Source organism: Pterocles gutturalis, unplaced genomic scaffold, assembly GCF_000699245.1.
Source record: "Pterocles gutturalis isolate BGI_N339 unplaced genomic scaffold, ASM69924v1 scaffold25059, whole genome shotgun sequence".
NCBI classification, from domain to species: Eukaryota; Metazoa; Chordata; class Aves; order Pterocliformes; family Pteroclidae; genus Pterocles; species Pterocles gutturalis.
In genome coordinates, this window is record NW_010131378.1 from 25,069 (window position 1) to 52,142 (window position 27,074).

A 27,074-nucleotide genomic window follows, 5' to 3' on the forward strand; every position below is an offset into this window, starting at 1 on the left:
GTCCAACTGATGCATCCCTGTGCCGGTGTCACCCAGCAGAGCTGCTTTGGGTACGCTCTGTTCCTGTTATCTCAGCAGAGGAAAACAGTTCCTGGCCCATTCCCTGTGATATTCCACCAGCTGCACCAGCACAACTGTTCATGGGGATGCACAGAAAACCACAGCAGTAAACCGATACTTGTTAAAAATAACCTTGTGAGATAAAAAAAGACTTAACCCAGACCTGTTTACTAAAGGACTGATGCCTCCACTTTATCTTCTCAGGGCTGGAACTAGACTATCTCAGCACAGAGACCTGTATTCAGTTTCTCTGCCTGCTGACAACAATCCAACCCATCCATTTTGCCTCCCATGAGAGCACCCCAACTACCAAGCTCCCCATCTCTCCTGGTAAAGCCTTTCCATTGCATGTCAAATGTTCATTCACTCATCCATTCATTCAGCTAAAGAGAACCAACATGCATCTCTGAGATTAATGACTTATAAATCCAGTTAGTGGTCACTACTCCAACCACTTCTTAAATATTTGATAGTAAGCTACTTTTCTTTCACCTAGAAAATCTGCTGTTAACATCTCTTCCCAGCACTTATTTGTACTTCTTTAAGTATTCATTCCCTCAAAATTGGCCCTTGTATTCCATTAATGCCAAAGCAGCCCGCAAAGCGCCCACGTAACTTCCCTCACCCCCTCCACAAGCACTTTTTCCATTCCCTGATTACACGCTACCACTCCCACATGGGCAGCCTCTTTGCATATACAGCAACAGGCCATTTGAATTAATTTGCCTTGCCCACTCTGAAAAATCTGGCATCGTAAGCGGTTCCTCTGACTTTTTGCATTCAGTTCCTGGAATCCTGCTTCCCTCGCAGGTGGTGCTTCCACTGCTGCCATTTCATTCCCATTATCCATCCAACTGCTACCCTCACTTCAATAACAACAGACTAGAAGCCATACAGTTTATTCATGGGCTGCACCTCACCTGTTGCTAATCTTGTCCCATCATCCTTAGACAGTGTGGCTTGCTAGCTTCTTATCCTTGCCTTTTTTTTTCTTTTTTAATACATCTAAAGAACTTCTTGCTAATGAAGTCCTTACTGAACTTCACTTCTGGTGTCAAGGCTTGGAAAACCACAGACAATGCTGACATTAAAAAAAAACAACAAAAACCCAGTCTGTTGATTCAGTAGTATCTGAAGGTATTGGATCACAACTGTTTAAGTCAAGTTAAAGCCCAAGCTGTTGCTGCAAACGGTGTTCCCACCTCCGGCATGACATTCACGTGGCCACAAGCTGACACAGATGAGGGAACTTGCTCTGCCAAAAGTCAGCCCGAACAACAAAAAGTTAAATTTTCATTTGGACCAGTTCCCCCATGTAACTCAACAAGCAGCAGCCTCCCAAGCCCTAATGGTGGCAGAATGCGGCTGGGGCAAGGAGAAGTGCTGTCAGCAGCAGCATACACGTGGGTCGACTTAAAGCAAATGTGAGACTGGAGCCTAAACGGGTCAAAGAGGAAAGTACACACCATCCCTGCGCTCCCCCTGCTCCCCTGCTACTGCTCCCAGCCCTGCCGCTCCTCTCATACAAGTGTGCTTACAGAAACGCCTGACTTACCGCAGTTTAAACAAATGCTAACACGTTCATTAGTTGTTTGTATATTAGAATGCTTCAGGTGATTTAAGATTAACTTTGGAAGCAAGCAAATATGGACTCTCTTAATTCCAGAAGTTTTGACAACTACGCTTTTTACTCTCAAAGTTGAAACAGCTGGAAGGCTGCACTACTGGCAAGAACTGTGAGCACATGTATGATTAATGTAGCATAGTCCTTACCTATGTGACATAAAGGGAATTAGAAAGAAAAACTTAAGATACCAAGAACATTCAGGTAGTGGTAGCTTTTGAGCATGCAAGATTTCCTTCTGAAAGCACCATCAGCTAGGCTTTGCTTTAATCTTCCTCTGTTTTGTTTGGACAGTGATTTTTTTTTTTAAATTACATTTTAAATGACAGCTATTCTTAGAGATTTTTCCATATATATATACATATGTAAAGCTTTTTTCCCCACACTTATCAATTACCAATTGTTACCCTTGTCACAACACGAAATGAAACATTTCTGCTGTCACACAGCGTTACTGAACCAAGCACTACCTTCAACCATCCAAAATCATTTCTGCATCACTGCAAGAATAAAAACTTTGCTTATGACATAATCTGACAGTTTTGAAAAGATCACTTTTTAAAAGTTTTAAACCCCACAATTCTAACATTCATAGAGAGATCAGAACTTGTTTCATACCTACAAAGCAGAAAGCATTTAACTAACAAGCAACTGCCATCAATCTACACAGCTAGAAAAATTCAAGAATACAGCACATTATCAGAAAAAAAAAAATCTGTTGCCTATTGGTAAAAGTTATCAAAATCTATAAAAGAAAATAAAAATGAAGACTAAACACAAAAGGATCCATCACTGCAATGGAAAACTTTACAGATGTGAACAGCATATAAATCAGTGCCACGTTACCTGCTCCCTGACAGCAAGTTCTAGTGCCTTCCCTGCAGATCAGGGCCTTTGCAAGGCAAAGACTGAAAACTGACAGGAGCCATTTTTCAGAGCCCTGGGAACACCACAGAAGCAGGCAGGAGCCCTGGGAGTCAAGGTGCTTCACATGGACGAGGAGGACGCAGGAGCTGAAGGTATCCCCTGCCCCAAACTGCCGCTGAGGCCAAGGGGACAGGGACAAGAGCAGAAGTAATTGATTTACCACAGCTGAGCAATTACCACTCCTCAGCTGCACTGCAGTGACTATTAGCTAAGGTCATGCATACTAAGATCGTTTAAAAAATTTAAAAAAAAAATCTTCCTATTTAATCTACCTTCCCTGCCACAGCAGCCAGTCCAGCCTTGCCCTTTTCCTGCCAAGAGGCTCCTGTGTATCTCTGTGAACCTTCCCTACTTTCCTTGTCCACCTTTTAATACTTACCTTTTATAACACGTCTGAGAATTTACTTGTCCTCAGGCACATGCACAACAATTTTCCTCCCCTAGAGTTCAGCCCTGCTCCTCTGCACGCCAGTTGTTCTGTCAAAATCCAGCTGTTAGTGGTAAATTATTTCCACTCTCCATCATCTGCCTGTGCAGGCAGGAAAGACCTCACTGACAGAGACTAATACCTGCTCTGCTCTCCACCTGTACTTGACTTACGGTTGCTGCTGCTGCTTCTTCAGGATTGAAAAAGGCCTGTGAGACCAAAGCTACTTTTAGGTTCAGGTTTTTGGTGTGGTTTTTTTGGTTTTTTGTCTTTTCTTCCTTCTCTAATTCTGCCAGTCTAACAAAATGCACCGTCACCATCCAGACCTTACCCGACTGACGGTCAAAGAAGATGAATGGCGCAGTAATCCCAAAAGTAAAAATTTCATAGATATCAACTAATTGGCAAATTTCTTAAATCATCTCAAAAAATGAAAATATGGTGAGAAGGTATCAAGGGAAAAAGGTTCCAGGGAGAAGGGGTGAGGAAAAAGACGCAGTTATTAAAGATATCAAAGGGATAAGAGATAAAACATGACCTAAAAATGGAAGCAGAAAGAGAGAAGAAGTGAAATCAAGCTGGGAAAGGCACAGAGCCATTACAAAAGCAAGAAAGATTGTATTAGGTTAATACTTATTTAAGGTATTTTTGTATGAAGGTGACAAGAGTGGTCAAATACTTCTTCCTTTATACAGAAAGGATAAGGAACCTGGCGGCTAGGTAAGAGACCATCAATCTTTATCCAGGCTGCAGCTAAAGAATGAAATTCTGCCCTGAGCTTGTCCCCGGCAGCTGACTCCATCAGCTACAGATAACAAGCGAGGAGCATGAATCTGAGGGGGCTGCTCTCCTTTACCACTACAAAAGGCCTGGTTAGATCAGAGCTACAATCACCCTTCATAATTTTATCTGTGTACTGCCCGTGGATGATGGAAGAAATTACGGACAGATCTTCAGCCTCAATTTTTGCTTTTCCTTCTTTTTTAAACTAAAAATAAGTGAAGGTTGCCACGCATCTCAGCTAAACAATGCAGTGAATCAGTGATGCTATTTATCGAGCCAGTCTCCTGTGCTATCTGCTTCGGCTTGCTGTTGAAAGGATTTATGTTTAAAGAGAGAATGCACGTATTTCAGGAACAGCCTTGTATTTCTTTAAACAATAACATTTATGTAAGACAGATGTACAGACTGTTCCAGTAAAGAATTAAAGTTGCAATGCCATCTATGTATTTCTGCAGAGCCAACACGGCCCTCTTGGAAAATATTTGACATCTCTGAATAATACTGATCTGTATGTATGTGATCTCTCCCATTTATATGAGGCTACTCCTTACAGATGGGATGCCATCAGCAGCTTTTCTGGGAAGAAGGAATTCTCACTAGACTTTGTTCTCCTCCTCAGGAACGCTAATCACTCCAGAATTAAAGGTGGAGAGCGTGGGAGGGGGTATGGGGTGGGTGTTTAAAGACACAGAGATTGAACTTGTGGCCTTCACCAAATTACCAAACATGATTTGTTAAGAGAAGAGCAGAGGATCACTAGATTTATGAAAGACAATGGAAGTTTAAATCATAGATACAAGCATGAGTTCAAGCCTGAGACTAGTAATGTGAAACTAAAGGAAAATGTTAAGTACCATGTTAACGGGAACTTGCAACACAACTCACTGGATCTCGTAACAGTTTCCCAAGGGAACTGGTGGAAGTCCCCACTGCTTGGAACATATGAATCCAGGAAGGGCAAAACACAAGAAAAATGCATGATATGGAGTGAACCCATATAAGAAATTACGGGCTAGGATGATTTACTAGGTTATAGTAAGATCTTATGCTTCTGCAAAACTGTAAAGCTTAAGAGAGGGGCTGCTTTGCATGAGAGAATCATTCTGTATTCTGAATGTACAGGGGAAAAAATCCCCTCACCCTTTCCTCCCCAAGTAGCCGTCTCTGCTGTCTCAGTACAGCAGCCTTCCAGCCTGCTCACAGTTCAGTTCAGCAGCAGAACAATTCAGACCCAATGTCCATCAGACAGACCAACCTGACCTGTACAGCAAAGATCCACCCACTCAAGCTCCTGCCTCCTGATTTTTTTTTCTCCCTAGTCACCATTCCATTCTAGTTTTCCTAAATTAAATATTGTATTAACAACACTTTGGGAGAAGTTAAGAAAAAAACCCACACATTAAAAAAACCCCACCAAAATACCCAACACTTGTTCATGTAACAAAGTCTGAGAAATTTTGTCCATAACCAAATCTTTAGATACCAACTTCCACTTGCCTCCAGTGTGCCAGTCCTTAGTAGTTAAAGAAAATTTCAGGTAAGCACAATTACATTTTTCTGTTCTTTATATGCTAAACCTCAAAGATCAATTACAACAGGTCTTTTTTTCTGTGCAGTATGACTCCAAGATAGGATGTGAGATCATCCATTAAACATACATATCCAAGACCAGATGCATTATTAATTCATTTTCCCCTAGGTAATATGGCATGGTGAAAAATAGCTACCAGAGAACACACTGACTAAAGACTTAAACAGAAATCCGTGGATTTATGTGATGATTGCTACGCAGCAACCTAATGGATCTCATTAAAGGAGACGTGGCTTCTTCTCCCCTGATACTGTCACCGCTCCTACAGAGGAGATGCTGACGTTCAACAAAAGGAAGAATACTGATTCAGCCTACCGCAGAAACAGTTCTTACACCAGTTGTGAGAATGATCTATCTGGATTTAATGTTGTCTGACTACAGATAGGTCTCAACTTCATAGCATTTTTCTGATTAGTGACAATGTTTGGAAATAATCTTTTTTTCTCTTTTAAATAAGTTGGCTGTAAAACACTACCTGCCTTGGAATTTCAATTAGGCGGGTGCTGTAAACACCAAAGTGAATTTTTACTGTCGTCCTCTTTGACTTTGTGAAGCTGCAATCAAGGAAGGTGCCCTAAGGAATCGCTTAACATCAGCACCACCTTGAACCTAACTAACATATTGCTTTGGTAGAGTCCATAGAGTAAATTCTATTTACTGACCTCTTTTAAGACCCGCAAGAATAACCAAACACTGCAGTCGGCTGCCTGCCTCAGACCTGTTCGTGCTACAAGCCGCTCCTCACTGAAGGCCTCAGAAGTTCTACTGCTACGTTAACCACCCTCAAGGACCACGCTTTTCCTCCACAAAACAACTACAGTCTGGCCCTTCCTCCTTCCTACTTTTTGTATTTTACTCTGGAGTGTTAGGAAACGTGGACAGGCAGATGAAATTCCGCCTAGCTTTGTGCAAGATGACGTTACGTCCACGTATCCACGGCTCCAGCAGCTCCAACAGTGACAGGACACGCTGAAGTTTACATTTCTGTATGGTCAAACACCATCCTACTACGTCATCCTCTAACAGAAGCACGGGTGCTGCTTTGTTTAATACGGCTTTAACTATCGTAAGTATTCAACTCCTATTGAAACCCATGCTTCTATATATGCGAAGCTGAACTTGGCACAACCGAACATTTCTGAGGGCCCCGAATCAGTTGTGGTTTTAGCTGCTGGTAACTGTGCCTCTTATCGTTTTGAAATCGCAGCACTCAAACATCAACAACATTTTGTTCCAAGTGGCTGTATTATGTTGTCTCCCTTTCATGCTTCCCACAGGCTAAATCGGGAACGGGTACCTGACATAAGGATCCCTCTTCTTTGCTTAATAGTGAGCAAGTACGTCTGGAGGAGACGAAAAACCACACACGGTTCTCCACGCTGAACCACGGAGGCAGGTGGCAGATCTTCACCTCTACTGCAAGATGCAGAGGAGACAAACCACTCCAAATGTACTCTTTGAAGAACTTGATTTTTGTTTCCACGTCACCACTTGCACTCTCTCATGGTCATGTTTATCTCCTAAAAAATATTTGGTATTTAATATTCACTGTCACTGTAATCCCACAACTTGAATTTCCTGGCACAATAAATCAATGTTTCTCAGAAATCCAAAACAACCTCAAAGCTTTATTTCTCTGTGTTAAAGACCTTGATCAACATCAAGTTCCCTTTTCTTCTTAAAGCTGGAATCAAATTCTGCAATGATCTTGGAATGAAATTTGTTGTATATGTCAGATCAAAACATAAAGAGCAGAGTTGGTGGAAAAACAAAACTACCCACACATACAGTAGGAAAACTGTCTCGTGAATGGTAAGAAGAGCACATGAGCACCACTGTAATCCTTCAGAAATAACATTATTTCTATTTCCAGTTCTCCAGGATTGGAAATAGGGTGCAAACTACCCTTGAGGAGACAATCTGCCATCAGTGGATGGTAGACTCACCATGGATCAAGAACGCCTGTGATCCACAGGATGTCTAACAACTTTATTTTGACCAAAGCTACAGATAACCATTTACTCTCAAGAAAGAAGCTGGCAGCAAGCAAGAGTTAACTTTTAGTATAGGGCCAGCTGGAACAACACAGACCACTCAGACAACAAACGTCACCTCACAAGCACCCTGGATTTGGTCCAAAAATCACTTGAAAAGTGGTATTCTTTCTTGACACGCTCAAGGACTGATTCAGCTTGCACCAGAAGCACTATTTTTTTTCCTAGTGCATGTTAGGAACCATAGTTTCTAAATCTACTTTGAGATTAGTAGAATAGTCTCAAGATACTCATTTCCCCACAGTATCACAGTAAATTATTTTCCATGTATTTAAGCTTAAAAACAAAGATTTCATGCAGATGAAAATGTCGGATTACTTCCCCACCTCCCACCCCCCAAAAGAAAGAAGCCTTTAGATACAGAAATACATTTTTTTCAGGTGGAAAAGGACTGTATTTGCAAAGCTATTCACCTACATTAGTACTGCTATGAAATCACTTACAAGATTTCAGCTGACATTCAATAATTTTATTTCTAGCTGTTTCCCTGAGCTCACAGAGCTTTCGCAGCTAGCGACGTAAGCAAACATAACACCTGCTTGGATTTGGCAAGCTGCATGGGGCTCAGAATAATCAGGCAACCCCTCTAAAATCTCCCTCATTTACAGATGCCGATTTGCTGACGACAGGAAGATAGCTGTGCTCACCTTCAGAAACAAGGATGGATTTGGACTAGCAAATACCGAGGATTCATCTCACATTTAAAATGAAGGCTGGTAGTTAAGAGAGGAGTGAATTATAAACTACGAATTATTACTGATTTACTGCTTTTTCATTTAAAGTCTGTTTTCTTGTCTTCACAGCAAACGTAGGGTAAGAAACAGGAGAGAATACACAAAAAGATCAGCCTGAAGATCGAGTACAACTCAAGCAGCTGGGGCTGTACTTTTCATCACTGTTATTTTATAAAAGCATTTTCCTGATTTTTTTATTATTTGAAGAAATCTTCTTCTTTAATAAAAAAAATCAGGTAAAATATCTGAGGATTAAGTTACCAGAGAGACAGTTGAAAGGGGAAATCTGACATCCCCCATCCATCCCAGCACCACCCACTGCACCAGCTCCCAATGCTCTTCAGATTTTGTGCTGAGCCACAAACGAAGGAAAAAAGAAAAAACAGGCAGCTTTCTACAGGCATCAGCCAGAGCAAGGAAGGGAAGTGAAACAAGCACAGGCAAGAAGTGCAGAAGCAAGCCTTGAGAGCACTTCAGCAACAGGCAACTCCTCTGATTTGTCTAAGATGCTACAAAGAGTTTGGAAACAGGATTTTCTAGCTGTCCATTTACTCCCTCAAAACATGCAGTACACATATTCCATGAGCAAAGACAACAAACTCCTAACCTGATTTAGAAAGTGCCTTTTCCCATGCAAGAGGATTTCTATGCATCTGTATAAGCTTGCATGTACATGCACACGTGCCCAAAGGAACCAGAAATGCCTTTCTGCACCAAGTGGCCCTGCAAAACCCTGACAATAAGTACCAGGATGACTGGTATGGATGAGCACCCCTGGTTTAGCACCTGTGTTACCCCATGAGAGTGTGGCTAGAGACTCTTGCAGTGTTTATATCTCCCTTTTAGGCAAGACAGTATGATGCTTTCTAAAAAGGAAGAACATCAAAGATGGCTGTGTCTTATACACCAATTTTGCAAGGACAGGAAACAAGCGACCTTTGGGTTCAGTATGTTTGACACTGACATAAAAAAAAAAAAAAAAAAAAACCAACAAACAAAATAAACAAAAAAACCCCACGCCTCAGACCAGACCTAATGACCAGTGTCTAGAGAGCAACCCATTCTTGGAAATTCATCCTAAATGGACTATAAAGCAAAGAGCAAACTACTGAACCTTATACAGCTCCCTTTGTAACAATACTAAGTTTGTGATTCCTACTATAAAAATGCATGAAATGCCTTCCCTGAATATTGATTTATAAAAGCAATCAAATAGCATATCTAAGGTGCAATGTAGATATTATTCATACACATTTCCTCTAATGAATGACAATCATACAGAAGAACATGTGGGTCTAATTCCTGTACATGAAAGCAGCTCCGTGTATACCTCCAGAAACTGGAGGTGTGATCCTAGTCTGCTTTCTTAATAATATGCATTTCATAATATACTATCCAAAAAGTACTACCAAACAACTGTGTGGTTTTAGACCACATAAAGGAAGAATATACTGCTTTCTTCTAAAAATCCCATTCCTAATTGATTTTATTAAATCATTTATATGCTCATTAGCATAATATAGTTTCTTAGGGGATCACATATTTAAATATAATTAGCCCCTTGTTTTGTTGCATTCAGTGCTGATGACCCTTCTTTGAAGAAAGATCCATGTTTGATTTTTCCGTTGTTCAAACTTAAAGAGAAGCCTCTTTTGGGCTGAGAATGCAGGAAGCCTCTGAACTGACTTGAAATAGCTAAGCTATCAATTACCTTTTCACTTAATTTATGCTGTGTTTGTTTGGGATTGCTTTGTTACAACAGCATGAAGGCTTTAAATCTAGGTGATTAAAGCCAGACTTCTACGTACATATCCGGGATCTCAAACAATATTGCCAAGCAAACACACCTCCCGCTGACATCCAGAGTAGGTCTAAACAGCATCATCGCTCAAAAACAGGTTCACGCGTGCTGAGCCCAGCTCCTTGCTGGCAGTCCAAACTCACCCCGGAGCCTGGGTTCCAGGAGACCATGTTGCATTTCTGTCTCTGCTTTATAAGTGTCATTTGCTTAGAATTTCTATTAGAAAACAATGCTAAAAAAATTAACTGTGTAGGAAACAATATAATTCATTTGTCAAGTGTTACTTCTCAGTGTAGCAAGTTACATGTAAAATGACAGCCCCAGAAACGCCTTCAGGAGAGGTGTGCATTTGACAACTCCTGCCCCCTCCCGCAATTACTGAACGAACTTCATTTCTGCCCACATGGTACGCAGACTAGTACTTAGTTGTCTTTATTGTTCAAAATTATTCAATTATTTGAGTACAAAGGGGGGGGAACCTTTATTAAAAGGCAAAGTTTACAACTTTAAACTCATGATTTCTCATTCCACAGTTTATCCATAAATAGACAGTTCTGTAAAGCCTTAGGGAAAAAGCAACTTTCTTTACAACTCTAATTACTAAACAGCCGTAGAGGCGAAAAATTACTTTATTTTATATGTATGATCTAAAGGTCTTTTTCTAAGTAAGAGGGAGAGCATTACATTTATTGAAGACATTAAAAAGAAGCCAGCTATTAGGAGCCTGGTTTGGGTTTTGATTTTTTGGAAGGAGCCTCCTTCCAGAGCAGGCTGGAGTTCTTGCCCTTCAGAATTCGCAAGGTTAAATTAAATGTAATTCAGGAAACAGGTTATGTCCAGCTTACGAGGAGACATCACTCTTCATTTTTCCACCTGTGATAAAACCTGCAGTAGTACCTGCATGTTGTCCTCCCTCATGACTTAATGAAAGCCTTCATGAACTCACTGCCCCAGAAGGAATCACACAGGCTACAGCCCAGGTATGGTCCCACACACCCAGATTTCAACCTCCTGAGCATCCCACATTTTTACATCAGAGATCATCATAAACCATGTGTGGGAAATTCTACTCTGAGCAGCTAACAGAAGAGCAAATCCAAAATTTTCAGGAAAAGCTCTATGTTAAAGACATGATTAAAGAAAGAAATTATCTTTCTCACTGCTCCTCCCAGGAAATTACAGTTGAATAACTATGACAATGGCAAAATTTAAACTTATTTTCAAAAAGTGTTTCAAGCAGTGTGTAACAGCACCACCTGGTGATCATAGCTCTACAATATTTTTAAGACATCCCCTAAATTAAGGCATGGTAATCAGCATAGAAGAACAGATTTTAATCCTAGTTGTGTACAGTTTGGAATTTTTTCAGTTAAAAAATACATGCAGTTTCTATCAGTAAATAGTAACATTTTGTGATTCTGTCAAAAAAATAAAACTCCTCAGAGCTAGCATCAGACAACTTCTACCAGTAAGTGGTGAAACCTCTCGACATAGCAACAGTCAGTTTAGTAAAATTCAGTCATTGGTTCAAATGGTTCAAATGTTTCAACATCCTAGGTTAGTGAACTGTTTGTTTAAAGGTTTGATTTATAGTTCGTACAGATGGAAAGGCCACCTCAGTAACACCCAAGCCTAGGTTATTAAAATCACTTGAAAAATCAAACTGGATGTCATGTATGCTGTATAATATGACTTGATTAATATATAAACAGAATTAGCATTTTGGTCCTAATGAATCAAGAATTTTACTGCCGTTCCAGCGCAGTTATCACAGAACATCTAATACACGTTGCTGGAAAAATCCTGAGAGATCCTGAAATGAAAAAGTACTCCCTTCAGACGTTGCGAGCAACGAGAATTCTATTAGAGTTGAGCATTTCTTCTTCATCACTCCTTTTTAAGTTGTGACTAAATTAGCACAGCCTGCACACTCCAGGGTGTGTGCTGGGAGGAGGGAGAGGAAGAAAATGGAAGATATAAAGGCCTGAGGCACTGCAGGCAGAGAGCATCCATCTGCTAGCAGCAGTCAATGAACAGAACATTTCTAAAAAGCTTCCCACTCATACTGAGTCAGGCCAAAAACCCAGAAAACACCTCCCTTCACTCTGACTGTGCAGGACTCAACGTAACAGGACAGTGGGTTATAAATATATGTTAAAAAAAAAGAAAAACTAAAAACAATGAGAGAGCAGCTCACAACGCAGCCCTGCATTCAGCAGCTCCTGCTGCAAAGCTGGTTTAAAAGGCTCCTGCTCATCTCTACAGCATCCATTCCTTCCTCCACTCTGTGGTGGCATGTGGAGGAGTGAAATGATCAAAGGGAAACAGGAAAATTAAAAAAAAAAGGGGGGTATTTTTATTCTTTTATTTTGCTTCTGAAACCCAAATCTTTTCACTGCCCTGGTAAACTGACACGTTGCCCAAGCTAATGCCCAGCACATTTGGAAGAGGGGAATGGAAAAGGGCAGCGGAGGGATGGGACAGGCTGGGATCAAACTGGCTTTGCTGTTAGAGATGCTTATTGTGGAACTGGACTCCAGAGTTGCAGCTCTATGAGGTGAAGGCCTCTGATGGAATACCACTCAAAGGAGTTCCCGACCCTTCACACACCTCGTTCCCACCCGCACACCAGAGCAGGTCAGCTCTATGGGCTGACAGAACTACCTACCTACCGGGAACACAGCAAATCCCAGCACAGCAATCATACAGGTTAAAAATAACTTGCATTTGTGCACAGAGTTGTTCTGCTTCAGGCTGGGACCAAGGTTTGGTTTTGAGTTTTTTGTTGGTCTATTTTTTTGAGCAGGAGGTTTGACACAGGTCAGTCTGCTGATACACGTGCTCAGCAGAGCAGCGTGGCTGTATTGGACACAGGACCCTCCCACTGAACACACATTTTGTACCTGGAACAGAACCCTGTAGTTTCTGTTCATTTGTATTTAATACCTACATTTACCTTTGGGTTTTCCACCAGTGTACTGTATTTGCCTGAGAAAGGCTGCTGGAGCAATGGCATTGAGCAGGAGCCGTGCATGCAACAGCAGTTCTTGTCCACCTGAGAGGACACATCACACAAGAGGGAAGGCAACAAGGATGATCAAAGCTACACCTGCGCTTCTGCACATGGAACAAGGTGGTAAAGTTGTGGAGAAGCACACCGCGTGCGCTGCTCGGATACTGCTCTCTCGTCACCTCTGGGTGTCTGTGCGATACTGTGCCAGATGTGCCAGGGCAGGAGTTGTTACAGCCCTACGACAGGAATACAATGTGCCTGCACATCGTTTTGCAGGCATGCTTGAGCTGATGCCACCTGTATCCCACACTAACAGATGCGTGCTGGTTCCTCCAAGACTATCAGCCACGACGAGATGAAAGCAGCTTGGGATAACAGCTAACTCGTGTCCAGCGGCAAAGTGCAGGTGAAATGAGAGCAAGGGTGTCTGCAAGAATACAAGCAAATAAATCACAGTCTTCCTTTTAAAAACGGTGTATACACGCACTGAATTTTTTCTGTTATTTGTTAATCCTAAAGAGGGTCCAGAAGTTTAACGCTACGGCCATTATTTGAGAAAAGCTGTCTTTCAAGAAAACTGCAATAGCTCTACCAGCAAATCATACTTGCAGACCCTCAGGCTAAGAGAATGCTTCCCTGCACTGTTGCATCACCAGCTCTCCAATTTATTTCATGGAGCAAAACAAGAAGGCACTTTCAACACATGAAAAAGGAACTAGGCGCTTTCAGAGAACATGGCATTAAAAAGCAACAACATTTTTCCTCTCGGGTTTTGAACCATAGTGCCTGTGAAATGACACAAACACTTCAAACCTCACAGTTTGAATGTTTAAAAGACAGTCCCATGCCATGTACGTAGCACACATATTTTCCATTACCAAAAAGAGAGCAGCAGCTACATGGAGTTTAAACCAAAGCTATGTTACCTGAACTACATTTTAAGGTTGTCTAACAACCTTCCAAAGCGAAAATGGTTTAATTCAGAAGCTTCTTAGAAAAGGCAGATTACTAGCACAGAATTTTACAGACATCACTACAGGGGGGAGGAAGGAGGAGAGAGGCAGTTGCCTATTTTCTGCCACACTGTACCAGAAGGAAGACAGACCTATTAATATCCAAGTTACACTTGTGAATGGCACTATAAAAAGTGAATGTTTTAAAAAACATTAGCCCGGTAGGTAAACTGTCTTCAAGTAAAGAATTCCCCTCAAGAGAAATGACAGGTTCCAATTACCTACACAAGGCTGTAAGGAGATAAATCTCAGTCAGTGAATTCCACAGATGTGACATATATTGTCCTACTCTATGTCTCACAGAAATTGTCAAAGTTAACAGGGAGAAATTTTAAGATACAAGAGGCCAAAACTTTAATAGCCAAGAAATTTCACAAGTGTGTAGAATTTTAGATGGCATTTCTCCTTTTGTTTGTCAAAATGAAGCAGAGATCTGTGCTTCCCTGGCACAACAGTTTTCTTGCCCACAGCCAACTAATAAACTAAGAGACAGACCAGAGACAGGAGAGGAGACAGAGCAAAGGAATCCTGAAAGACGCCTTTAACTCCAAAGTCACAAACAAGCCAATTCAAAGCAGCTGAACATGCAAATATTTTTTGTTATTGGTTAAGACAACAGAAGTCATCTGTTAACTCATTTGATTAAGAGTTCAATTTTTTCCAACTTCAATGCCAACCTTCAAAATCAAAAGAAAAAGTAACAACAGAGATTGTCCCGAGTCCACACACAGACTGAACCAACACCTCCAAGGAATATTATAATTGCCTTTTTTAATTCTTCCCTTTTCTGGCTAAGCAAACACAGGAACAGAATAAGGAAGACCAGCAAAGCTTGACTCGCATATTTCAGCTGGGTGGGATGCTGTGCTCAAAGTTTCAAGTCGTCCATCAATCTCCTGGCAAAATCCTACCATTACATTACCTCCAGCAGATCCTCTACTCTTTAAAGGATCACAGACCCTCTTTGTTAGAAACAGAACAGACCTCATTAAAGGATATGTGTATTCTTCCTCTCTAATACTGTCACTGTAAGGACAATCAGCGCATCAAACGCATCTCTGAGACACATACTTTATTCATCATTACCTATTGAAACACAAAGATGGTCAAGGCTTAAGACAACAAAGATTTTCAAATGTGAACTCAAGCAGGAACTAATTAATCCATGCATAACTAAAAGTTCGTCCCAGATCAGCTGATGAACTTGACTGGTCTTTTAACAAAGATAACCGGAGATCATGAAGCACAGGGTCTCATCAGCCATCTGAGAAAGACAAGATTCTCCATGTGCTGAAGGAGAAGCTGCAGTACCAGAAGGATTCCAGCTTCCTCAGATGCCTCTGAGTCAAACTCCATGGGTCCCCAACAGTAACAGGGAAACTATGCAGGAAAAGACATTCTTCTGCTGCTTTTATCCAAATTCTTAGAATAACTTATGGTACCTAAAAGAGTGGATTTTCTGCCTCTGATGGTTGTTTGTTTGTTTTTCTAAAATAAATGGCTTGTATGTCTCTTCAAGTCTTTGCTGATTACTGAAGCTGCCTGCAAACCCTGAAAGATGAAGTTCTGAGAAAGGTGTGTAAGTATTGAGACACCTCAAAAGTTGGCCATCAGAGACTCCAGCATCTGAGCTGTGGTTTTTGCTTCTGTGACTTACCAGAGCCTGCATCAAAGTGGAGGACTGGGGAAAGCCCATACTTACTGACCCTCAAGGAAGCCTCAGAATGAAAAGAGGTCCAGCAAGCTGGAACACAAACACAACTTCCCAGTAACACCAGAAAAGTTCCCTGTTGAACTGTTACGTGATAAGTAACAGTCACCACAAATGTGAAAGGGCAAACAGGTTGGGAAAGTAACATTCCCTTCTAAATTCTTTGATGAAGATGTTAAGGTACCAAAGATTTAACATCCCAGATCACAGCTTTTCTGCTTTCCTGCCTCTGGAGCATGTTCTGATCACAGAGGAAGAGCAACGAAAATCAAGAGACACTTGTGCAAGAAATAAATATGCGAGTGTTATGGCTAGGACACATCCATGTTTTAGCAGATGCCGGAGAGGATGGATCTACAAGACCGAGGAGGGAAAGCTGTGAGTCGTCTCAAAGGAAGCTTGAACTTGTTAACATGCAAAAGGGCAGAGCAGTAGGATGCGATTCAGTAGTTCAGTTTTGGCCATCTTAAATTTGTGTCAATAAGGAGATAAACACAGAAACCAAAGCTAGGATGTATCACCCTTATCTTCAGAGATGAGCATCTGAGCTTAGTCAATCTAGACTTCCTTTCAGTGAGAGGAACAGACACTTAAGAGAATGAGTCATTTGACTTCCTTTCAGATTAAATTAATCACACCCTAAATCTGTCTGCCTCTATGCAGAGACCCTGAAAGTAGTTCAGGATGATGAACTCACACAGACATCTAAACTTTGCCAGCTGAATCCCACCCTAGCTCAAGCCATGACATGGGACTAGATGGAAGAGGTAGATTGAGAATAAAGGAGTCTACCAAAGGAAAAGGCTGCACTTGAAACAAACAAACAAACAAACAAAATTTTAAAACCCACACACAAAAAACATGCAAGATCATCCCAAATGAAAAGGGGAAGATGCCCCTTATCCTCCTTCGAGAAAAGATGGAGAAAGTTAACACATCAAATGAGAAATGGGAAGATGAAGGAAATTAATGACACAGAAGTTAATGACAACAAAGGACTCATGAGGGACAATGCAGTAGGAAGATCAAAGAGCGTAAAACCAAAGCAATGGTCTGGCTAGAAGAGGAAGTCTTTCAAAGCCTTATTGCGTAAAGAAATTCCGGAGGATACAAGACAAATCCAGAAAAGGAGAACTTGAAGCAATGGTTAGTTTAAAAGATAACAAGAGAAAACCCAATGGGGTACTAACTCAAGGGGGAGATGGGAGGATTTTTTGCACCTGGGCAAACTACAGGGCAACAATGTAGGCTGGGGACTGCTTGGCTAGGAGTAGCTTTGCAGAAAGGGCTCTAGATTCCTCATGGACAAAAAGATGAGCATGACCCAGCAGCACCCAATTGCAGTGATGAAGGCTAACTGCATCCTGGAGCTGCATTGTTAAAACTGTAGCCAGCAGGTCAAGGGAAGTGATTATTATCCCCTGTTCAGCAATTGTGAGACTATATTTAGAGTACTTTGTCCAGTTCAGGACTCCTCTGCACAAGACAAGGCATTGACACATTGGAGGAAGTCCAGCAGAGAGACGCTAAAATGATTAGGAAACTGGAGCACATGGCATGAGGCTGAGAGCTGAATTTGCTCAGTCTTAAGACAAGAAAGCTAAGGGGGAAGTCTCATTGGTCTCTTCAGCTACTCAGTGGGAGGTTATAAAGAAAATGGAGCCAGAAATGTCAGAGATGCACAGCAAAAGGACAAGAGGCAAGAGGCACATTTCATCAAAATAAGTTCTGACTATATACAAGGAAAAAATTCTTCACAGTGAGGGTGGTCAAGCATTAGAGAACAGGTTGTTTGGGGAGACTGTATCAAATCCTTCCTTGGGGATACCCAAAGCTCAGCTGCACTAGGCCCTGAGCAGCTTAATGCAACTTCAAAGCCACCACTTTGTGGACCTCAGGAGGTCCCTTCCAATCTAAATAATTCTGGGATTCTACTATTTTCTCCTCTCTTGTTGTTTCAGTTTTGTTGAATAGTGTTCTCTGTTCCTCTTCTTTGGATACTTCTTTACGTGTATAATATATTGTCCTGGTCTAATTCACACCGTATAGTTCTGGCAGCAAGTAGAGCCCTCTATAATCACTTGTAATAAACCAGCTCTGAAATTAATGATGACAACAAAGGCTAAAGAATTAAGCAAATAATTTAAATGTAAATAGTCAAAAATGCATTAGAGAACATCTTCAGAAATGCCTTCCCACTTAGCATTAAAATACTGGTAGCTATGTTTTGGTATTTAAGAAGACTGAGGGAAAACACACATTCATTTAAAGAAATGATTAAAAACATAGCACATCAGTTCAGAAATTGGATTAAGCTAGATGCAGCTGCAATCTCCAAACTTAGTTTAAACCAAATTTGAATATCTGCAACTGAAGCTTTCAAGTTATAATCATGCCATTGACCTTCCTTTCCCTCTCCCTTTTCTTTTTGGCCACTGAAGACTATTGAACGTATCAGAGCTCCAAGTCAAGAACTCCCTTGTAACAACGACTCTGACACGGATATAGTGAGAGCAGACTGCCTGCAAGGAAACAAGAATAAACCAGCTATTTAGAGAGATTATGTAATGCAGCGCAGAGCTGTAAAATGAGATTTAAAGAGACAGAACTCTGCATTTCAGACCTGTAATCAACCACAAAGTTGGGCAATGCTGTAGTAATTCCAAGAGGCTCTGATAACAGAGGAAGAAGTCTTGTCGAAGGCTTCCCTCTCTGAGCTAGTCTTTTATTCATAACTCCTCTTTCTCACAAAAAACAGGACTGTTTGGCTATTTTGTCAAATCCTTTAAAACAAAGCTGAAACACCTCTTCACATCATCTCACAGACGTGCAAGTTTTTGCTACAAAAACGAGCTCTGTATGAACAGACACAAACCATTCTGTGGACCTGGGCTTGTTGAACTTGTGGAGCTTAGCACGCTCCGTTAGCACAGCGCTGAACACTGAAAACCAAACTGATTATGAACAAATACAACAGTATTAGGTCTTTCCTGCATAAATATTTTAACAAGTGTAAACAAGACTCCAGTTTCTGTAAGCAGCCAGTTCCCAAACAAACACCCACAAGCATCAGCTGGTTCAGCAAAGAAAGGCAGAGAGGATGAACTGCCAAGCACCACCCCGTTATAAATAGCGAGGAAACCTACAGCAAAGTCATGTGTGATAAGGGAGACTAGTTCTGTGTATCAGGCATTCCTACATGAACCTAGAAGCTATAAAACCTTCAGCATTAGCCCAGGGCTCTGTTTAGAGTGCATACATATATGTCGATATATGAAAACACCAGTGCACAAAATCATGTTTTTGTAGAAAAGTCAGAACTGTTGAGCAGATGTTGTGAAATTTTTCTTCTGCGTTTCTTCACTTTAGAATGGAGGGGAAAAAAAAATCTGTAAAATTATTACATTAGGTATTCTAATGAAAAACTGTTTTTCATCTAATTCTAAACATCCTTTAATTACAAGCCTCAAAAAATAGCAGCATCATATGTTCAGCCAACCCCAGCTGCTTTGGTAGTGATTAAATAAGAGACAGTGAGCCCAGACCACCCCTCTTCCACCTCCCCTGAAGAGACAGACATTACAGCAAGGAAGAATTTGGCCCAAACTACATGGGGGAAGGAAGGGAAAGCAGAGGGAGGTTGTTGTTTTTTAAGAAACAACAAGTCCTTGCTCCGTTGCTGGACTTTTCCCTGCATCATGTCAAACCTGCAGGTTGCTGGCAAGGAGACCAGGCACAGAGCGAGACCTGCCAGCGCTCTCAGACCACACACGCACGCTCTCAGCTGCTCTCCAATGCACTGGGGACCACCTCCAGAGCGATTTGGGCTCCGCTGCCCATCTCTGCTTTCCAGAGAATCTGGTTCTTCCCTTCAGCAATAGCCTGTACGGAGCACCATGTAGAAAAATCGAGTGCTTACCGTGCTGAAGGCAGCACGCAGCCTTGGCACAAGGGCCATCAGTCAGTTGCAGGTCTCCTATTCCAGGTCTCCTGAAGCTTGCTCACAAGCTGTGCTGCACCAGCATCCCAAGGGGACCTCATTTCAGCAGCTCATTTGCAACTCAGTTAACTTTGGAAACGCAAACGTAGTAGTACCAGCAAATAAATAAATAGCTCAGCATTTTTTCCAATCAGACAGCATAGCGCTCCGATGATAACTGTTCATTTTTAATACGGTCAACTATCAGTGCCCTTCAGTTTCACTCAATACTTTTTCTTTAAAATTATATATACAGTAAGTTCATTTACTCTGCTACAATTTCAAGTCTAAACACAACGGATATTAATGTAATTTCACCAAAAAAAAAGAGAGTCATGATCACGGGCACACAGTGACAGGGTGAGATTTTGTAAGTTCACTGCCACAGCTCAATTTGCAATTAAAAACTATGCAAAGCTCAAAGTGTGATTAAATTCAGCAGACAACTAGCTCATTATACAGCAGCAGAAATAAAAGCCTTTCAAACACCAATTGCTCTACCTGAAATATCAGCTGCTGTTGTCATGCCTGGGACTGAGCAAGAACATCACTTAGCTCATTGAAAAGAACTTTCCCAGAGACAGACTGGCAGCATGACAAATGCAGGTTGGCTACAGAAAAAGATCAAATGCCTTTTTCTTATAGCCACAAAAAAGAGAAGAAAAGTCATAAAGAACCTCAGACAGGTATAGGTAAAAACACTAATTATTTTCTTGTTTCAAAACTGTTTGGGAGATAATTTCTTTTAAAGCAACTATGATTTCTTGTATATGATGCTGATATTCTTTAGCCAAGTCAGAATCATTGTGTGTGATTAGGGGGGGCCCCACGCACAAAAGCTGTGGGGACGGAAGATGCTCAGACATATTCCCCAGCAAACACTCATCCAAGAAAGAAGCCATGTTTAGATTCCAGAAAAACGCCTACACTGTCTTTAATTGTGATTACCTTTCAACATAACTAAAAGGGCTTTTGAAGGATTCAAACACTTCAAGAAGTAAAAGGACAGCATTTTCTCCCATCAGCATTTTACTTTTCTACAATTAAAGACAAGGAACTGGCCAGTCCTTATGCACAAAAAGCCAATTTATTTTTCAAATGCTTGTACAAAATTACAGTTTTGATTAAAGTGCTTTCATCCAAAGACAAAATTCACTAACTGTAAAAGGTATTCTCGTGGTTTTATTCCACTGCTTATACAGGTTACACTTTATACAGGCATTTTTCAAACTCGTAAGATAATAACTTCAGACCTGAAACTGGAACTAGCTCTCATAAAGTGTGAGCTCTACTCTGGCAAACAAGCAGAGCTCAATACTGTTAAGTACAACCAAATAAAACATTCTGTGTATGAAACAATCTGTACATAAATCAGCTGAATAATGCTGAGTAAAGCAATCTGGCTATATTCCAATAACATAGATCAATCTTAACCTTCCTATACCTATGGAGACATAATATCAGATCAACCTTATCCTTTGTATACCTATACAGCCATAATATCAGCCAAGATTTTCTGTGTTTCTTCAAAGTATAAGACTTTAATTTAGGAAAATACCTTTATCTAAAATATCATCCCAAAATGAGCATCGTATCAGTAAAGCCCATCTACGTCCCTTGGTGAATCAATTACATGTCAGCTTCTGAGTCTTTGATATGACAGACGATCATCTGTCATCTCCAAGAGTCATGAGACAAGAGTATTAATTAGCCAAAAAATGACAACTCCTGTCCATTGATATGAGAAACAGCAATTTAAACTAGAAGACCATTCTGTTTCTGGAATAAAAGCTGGTTTTATTCACTCTCTTTAAAGAGTGTGTAGATTATGTAGATCTCAATTAAAATGTATACCATATGAATATTTATTTAAATATTCTCTGGACACTAAAATCTTCTTTCCATTTTTCCCTCTCTGTTCAACAGTCACACATTAAGCACATGATTACTATGAAGTGTGCATAAATAGATGCCTTATCTTACACATACACTGCATAAAAACAAAAGCATTTGAACAACTACACTTAAAAATAAACACGCATAAAGCATTTGAAGAACCCTGAAAACTGATAAAATAAAAAGCCACAACAGGTTAACAGATAATAAAAAGGTCTAATGGGCATGTCAACCTTGAAAAAACCCTTTTAAACTATGATAGTACTGTCAGGTGCCATTACCCTTTGTCAGACAGCTACCTGACCTCATAAATCAGGTATAACAACCAAATGAGAGCACAATGTAAAATCAGCACTAGGCAGACTTATCTACTGACTAACGAGTGGTCTGCCAAGGTTTTGAGGTCACATTCAAAACCAAAAATTAATTGTAATCAACCATATTAATGAAAAAAAAATCCTATCAAAACTAAAGCTTTCAAGTACCATTCTGTAGAGTTTGTGCTCGTGACTCCTTTCCCAGATTGGCGTGGAATCCTCCTCCTAAAGTCGGTGTTTTGCCTGCACCTATTTAAAAAAAAAAAAAAAGAGACAGGCACGTCAGATGCAATAACTGAATTAAAATATTAAAAGGAAACTTATTGTGCCACTATATTCAGTATCTGTGTAATTTATGTCAAATTACAGCATTACAAAAGTGCTTGAAGGGCTGAAGACATTGAGTACAAATCCTGTGCAATTTATTTCTTCCTTGGGATACCATAAGAACTACACGGCTCCATAAACCCTCCCAATCTCAGCTCCAAAGAAAGTATAAAAATGTCACAACCCCTATTCCAGGCAGACCATGAAAATCAATATTGTAAAATATTTCTTAAAGTGAATGCTGAAATAATTGCTTAGTTAATATTTTTTGTCTGAAGAATATTCAATACAGAATTTTAATAGCTAATTACTGGCACTACAGAACATAAAATATGTTTAGCATTCAATAAGGGCTGTGTTGCCTACTACAGACATAACATTTACTTTAAAATAACTTCAGTTTAACATTAGGCACACACAGTGCCGCTTAGGCTACAAAAACTGCGACATTTACACTCTGAAAGGCTGGAGACTAAAATAAGTCTGAGTTGTAAATTAGCATAAACTAGAGGCTGGGTTATGCATCTGTGCCAATGCTGAGGAGCCTGAATGCAGAGCCCTCTGGGAGTCAATGGAACGACTCATGCAAACCAGTCTTGCAGAACAGGGAATTAAACTACCGAGGACAGAAATAGTCTCCCACTAAAGCAGGAAGTTTTTTAAAAACAATCAGGCTACCTCAAGCAGGATATTCGAATCTATCAGTTTAACAGTGACACCAAAAAGCTAAATTGCACAGGATTGAAAACAAGTAATTTGTTAGTAATCGGACTTCTACTTAATTCCAGTACTCCGCTCTTCAGAATAGGGAAAAAAGTCATCTTGCTCCCTAGGTTGCCTACAGTATTTCCTCAAGTTCTGTAGCTATGTTTCCTCATCTTATACCAGTTCTCTAGAACAAACTAGAATGGCTTTGGGATAGAAATACACAAAGTGAAGTGTTCAGGACATTTCTCCTAGACACCTGAGTAAGATACTTCCATAGCGGGTACAACTGATGAGAAACGGTGACCTAAATTGTTCACTCTTACTAGATTTTCTTCCATAGTTTCTTCTCAGCTGCATTTAATGTACCTCTATGTTGAGAAGAAAATAATAATAATAAAAAAGAAACACAAAACAGAAAAGCTAATATTCCTGTAGAATTATTGTCTATAAGCCTTCAAAGCTTAATTTCCCACATAACCTTTAAGTTAGTTTTCCAGTGCTATCCACAACAGAAACTGACTTCACTTCATTAACAGATCCTTTCAACAAACAGTAATCAGCAGCTCTCAAGTAAATGCCCCACAGCTTAAGTACTTCAGTTCAACATCCTAATTAGAAATGAAAAACATTCAGTAGTGACCTCCTCACTGGATATAGAGGTAACCCCCCCAAGGCTGTATTTGCTCCAGCCTATTACAGGCAGCAATGTCTCCTTGCCATGCCTACAGGTACAGTCTCACATTTCCACAAATGCTCCAGAACAACCCAATGAGGCAAAACAGAGAGAAATGACGAAACTATCCTAGCACACATAACATTTTTGGTGTACGCTCAATAAGAATGGTTTATCTGGAAAAAAAAAATATATCAGCAGTGGCAACAGCTTTATATTCCTTTTCTTCAGTAGCAAATTAACTTCAGAAATTCTGCCTCCTACCCTCCTTTTTTTGGTTGTTTTGAGGTTTGCTTTACCTCACTGCTCTGATTTACAGCAGGAAAGCACACAAGCATCTCTGCAGCGGAGGAGGCCATAAACGGCAGGGTAAGAGCAGGAACAAACAGCAGGGCAGGCTGGAGGCAGCAGGCTCATCCGGCACTTGCGTCAAAGGCACCATCGCCACATCCTGTGCACAAAGGCTCCACTTTTCAGTCCCCTCTATCTTTGAATATACCAGAATATTGAACTCTACTGGACTATCATGGTCAAAACAGCTACATTACTCTTTTACACGTTTCCCCGTTACTACTAAAAAGCTTGTGCAAAAACAATCTTACAGCAGTCATAAACAATACTACTAACAAAATTATTTAGCTTGCTCAGAAGCTAAAATCCAGAAAGAATATAAACAAAATAAAATTAAGCTGAGATTTCAGTGGTTTTGTTAAGATTCTTTTTCATTAGACGTTAAGATATAACATTGTATATAAAAGTAATTTCTTTCTAAGCGATAGAGTCTGCAGCAGACAGTAGCAGAGCTATCTGAAAGACAAATTCTGCTATCAGAGTTGATGTGCCCATTTCTCAGTGAGTTAACTGGAAAGACTGCACATCTCTAATTAGCATTTGGCTTTGAAAACTGACAGAAAACTAGTCTGTTGAGCACTTACACTCTCCGAACTGCAAACTAATGTTGCCATTGACTATTAAGTCTCACCATCAGCCTTCATCTTTACAAGCAGAATGTAAACCAAACTCATTAACGCATTCAGCTGGGTAATAAAGAGATAAACTCTTAAAAAAAACCAAACTGTGAAATCGTCAAATTTATTTAAAGACAAAAATCCCTACAAAGCTAGTAATTTTAAAAGTACAAAGGAAAGGAACAGCAGTAGCTAGGCACAACCAAATTAACATCCTGGCTTAACTGAAATTTTTACATTTTCTGACCTTTTCCATTTTTCCCTCTACAACTTCAAAAGTGAATTAAACAGGCTTTTGGTTTTTCACATTCAGCTTTCAAGATATACAAAAATATAGCCGAGAAGGATTTGATGTCTGCAAGTACTGCCTGCCAAATCTTCAACATTAACACTAACATTTCCCTAAGCTAACTTGAATACCCTCCTTCGTGAGGTGGCACCTCCCAAGGTACACTGTCATCTACTGATTATTCTCAGAAATTAACTCAGACTCTCAGCTTTGCTTAACTGAAGCCTCCTCTCCTCTTCAAGTTAGCTTTGGACACTTACATGAAGTTTTGGACAACAGACGGTGTAGACAGATGTGTTAGGCAGCTCAAAAGTACAGCTACTCCGTTTTTTGTGGTCCTCTCTATGGGCTACAATGCCCTGAGACACTAAAAGAAAAAAACTGAAGATGCAGGAGATCATGTACACTTGATGATACTCCGTCAAAGCTTAGGCAGGTCCAGATCCAGCCCATAACCCTGCATTACTCAGGCGCTGAACTACAGTGACTGTCCCTCAAGCAGCCAAGAGCATCCATCCCCATATCTGCTCCTTGCAACACAGTCTGGGGCACAGCTGCTGTACTCGGCTTCTGTACAAAAATGTTCCTCAAGCAGTAAAAGGAGCAAGCAAAGCTTGAAGTCTGTGGTAACCTTGAACAGTAACAAAAAGAGGACAGATAGCGAGAACAGCACTTATCACATCCCTCCATGCAGAGGAGGCAAAGAGCAGCCACTCGTGCATCTGCAGCTTAAAGGGCACTTTTCTGAGAGCTAGTGACGTGCTGAGTTTCAGATTCAACACCTGGAGAAGAAACAGATTCAATTCCAGCATTATGGATTTTGTTTCCTCTACATAAATGAGTAAGCGAAGACAGGGAAAGAAGCTGCCTGCAACTTGAACTGAAGTGTATCTGCTATTTGATAGGACCAGTCCTACCAAAATCCTTTCCTGCGAAATCGAAACCAAAGAACGACAGCCCTTTCTTCAGCACAAGGTAGGAGAAAAGTCTTCAATTTAAAACCCACGTACTTACAGACCCAGCATAAAATCTGTGTCTGGTAAAGAATGTAGACTGCATCACACCCATGGTTTCATAAGACTAGATAATCTAATGTAAAAAAAAAAAAAAAAAAAAAAAAAAAGTGCTTCCTACTTAATTTAGACCATAAAAGTCAAAAGGAGAGTGAGTAAATATCCCATTACAATTCAGGCCTACAATAGCAAAAGGATGTGATTAAAGTTTTCTGAACACACAAAACTACTTAAGTCTGTAACCGAAATAATTCTTTCTCAGCCATTTTTACAGGGAAGCTGCCAGATCTGCATGTACCACAGCCCGCTGAAATGCTACTGCTGAATAAACTTACACAGACAAACTTTTAATCTAATCCATCATAACTAGCTATCTATGGGCTTATTTTCTTAACTACCAATTGAGGAGATGAACATACTGTTGTGTCCACCACGCTCGAGTTTAGGGCTGCACAAGTCTATGAAACCAGCCTGTGTCCAAGTTACGTGCGCAATTCAGCATCTCCACAACTGACAGCAGTGTACTCTGCAGCGCTTCCAGCAAGCATTTGTTGCCATCACAAGGACAGCATATAAAACTCAATGCCAGGGGGAAAAAAAAAAAACAACAAACCCACACTATACACTGAACTCTGATTCAAGATTGCCACCTGGAGGATTTCAGAAGAAAAGCAAAGTGATCCAGTTCATCTCACTAAAACATACAGGGGATAATCATTTTTTGCATGAATTAGATGCAAGTTTACCCTCTTCCTTCACAACACAACACGATTATGAATTAGTTTTGTAATGAGAAAACCTAGCACAAAGTAAAACAGGTAAATATTCCTCGGGATTTCCCAAAAAGGTCTGCAAATCCAGCATATCCATACTTCTTTCTGTGTTGCAAATTACATCATGACCACTCTACATAATTTAAAATTAACTGTGCATTAGTGTCATCGCTAGAAACCTGGATACAAGTAAGAGGAATTTTGCTGATATTAACATACTGTTCAAGGCCAATTAACCAATTAACCAATTAACAACTACCAATTAAAAACCCCTATTCCTTCCACTTGTGTAATACTGAAAAATACAGAAGAATCCTTTATTGTACTAACAATTGACCAGACAAAAACACAGAACCTGATACAAACACGGAGTTCATCCTCTTTACCAACTGT

The 27,074-nt window shown here is 40.4% G+C and overlaps 1 protein-coding gene across 1 annotated transcript in view; it reads right to left on the bottom strand.

The window, feature by feature from the left end:
* Window positions 1-22,179, bottom strand: part of LOC104466991 (transcription factor IIIB 90 kDa subunit-like) — a gene marked incomplete at both ends in the record, with an annotated part of 29,116 nt that extends 6,937 nt beyond the window's left edge. The window contains one exon of the mRNA XM_010080594.1: window positions 22,099-22,179. Within this exon, the coding sequence (XP_010078896.1) occupies window positions 22,099-22,179 (81 nt within the window). The remainder of the gene's footprint in view (window positions 1-22,098) is intronic.
* Window positions 22,180-27,074: the final 4,895 nt, after the last annotated feature.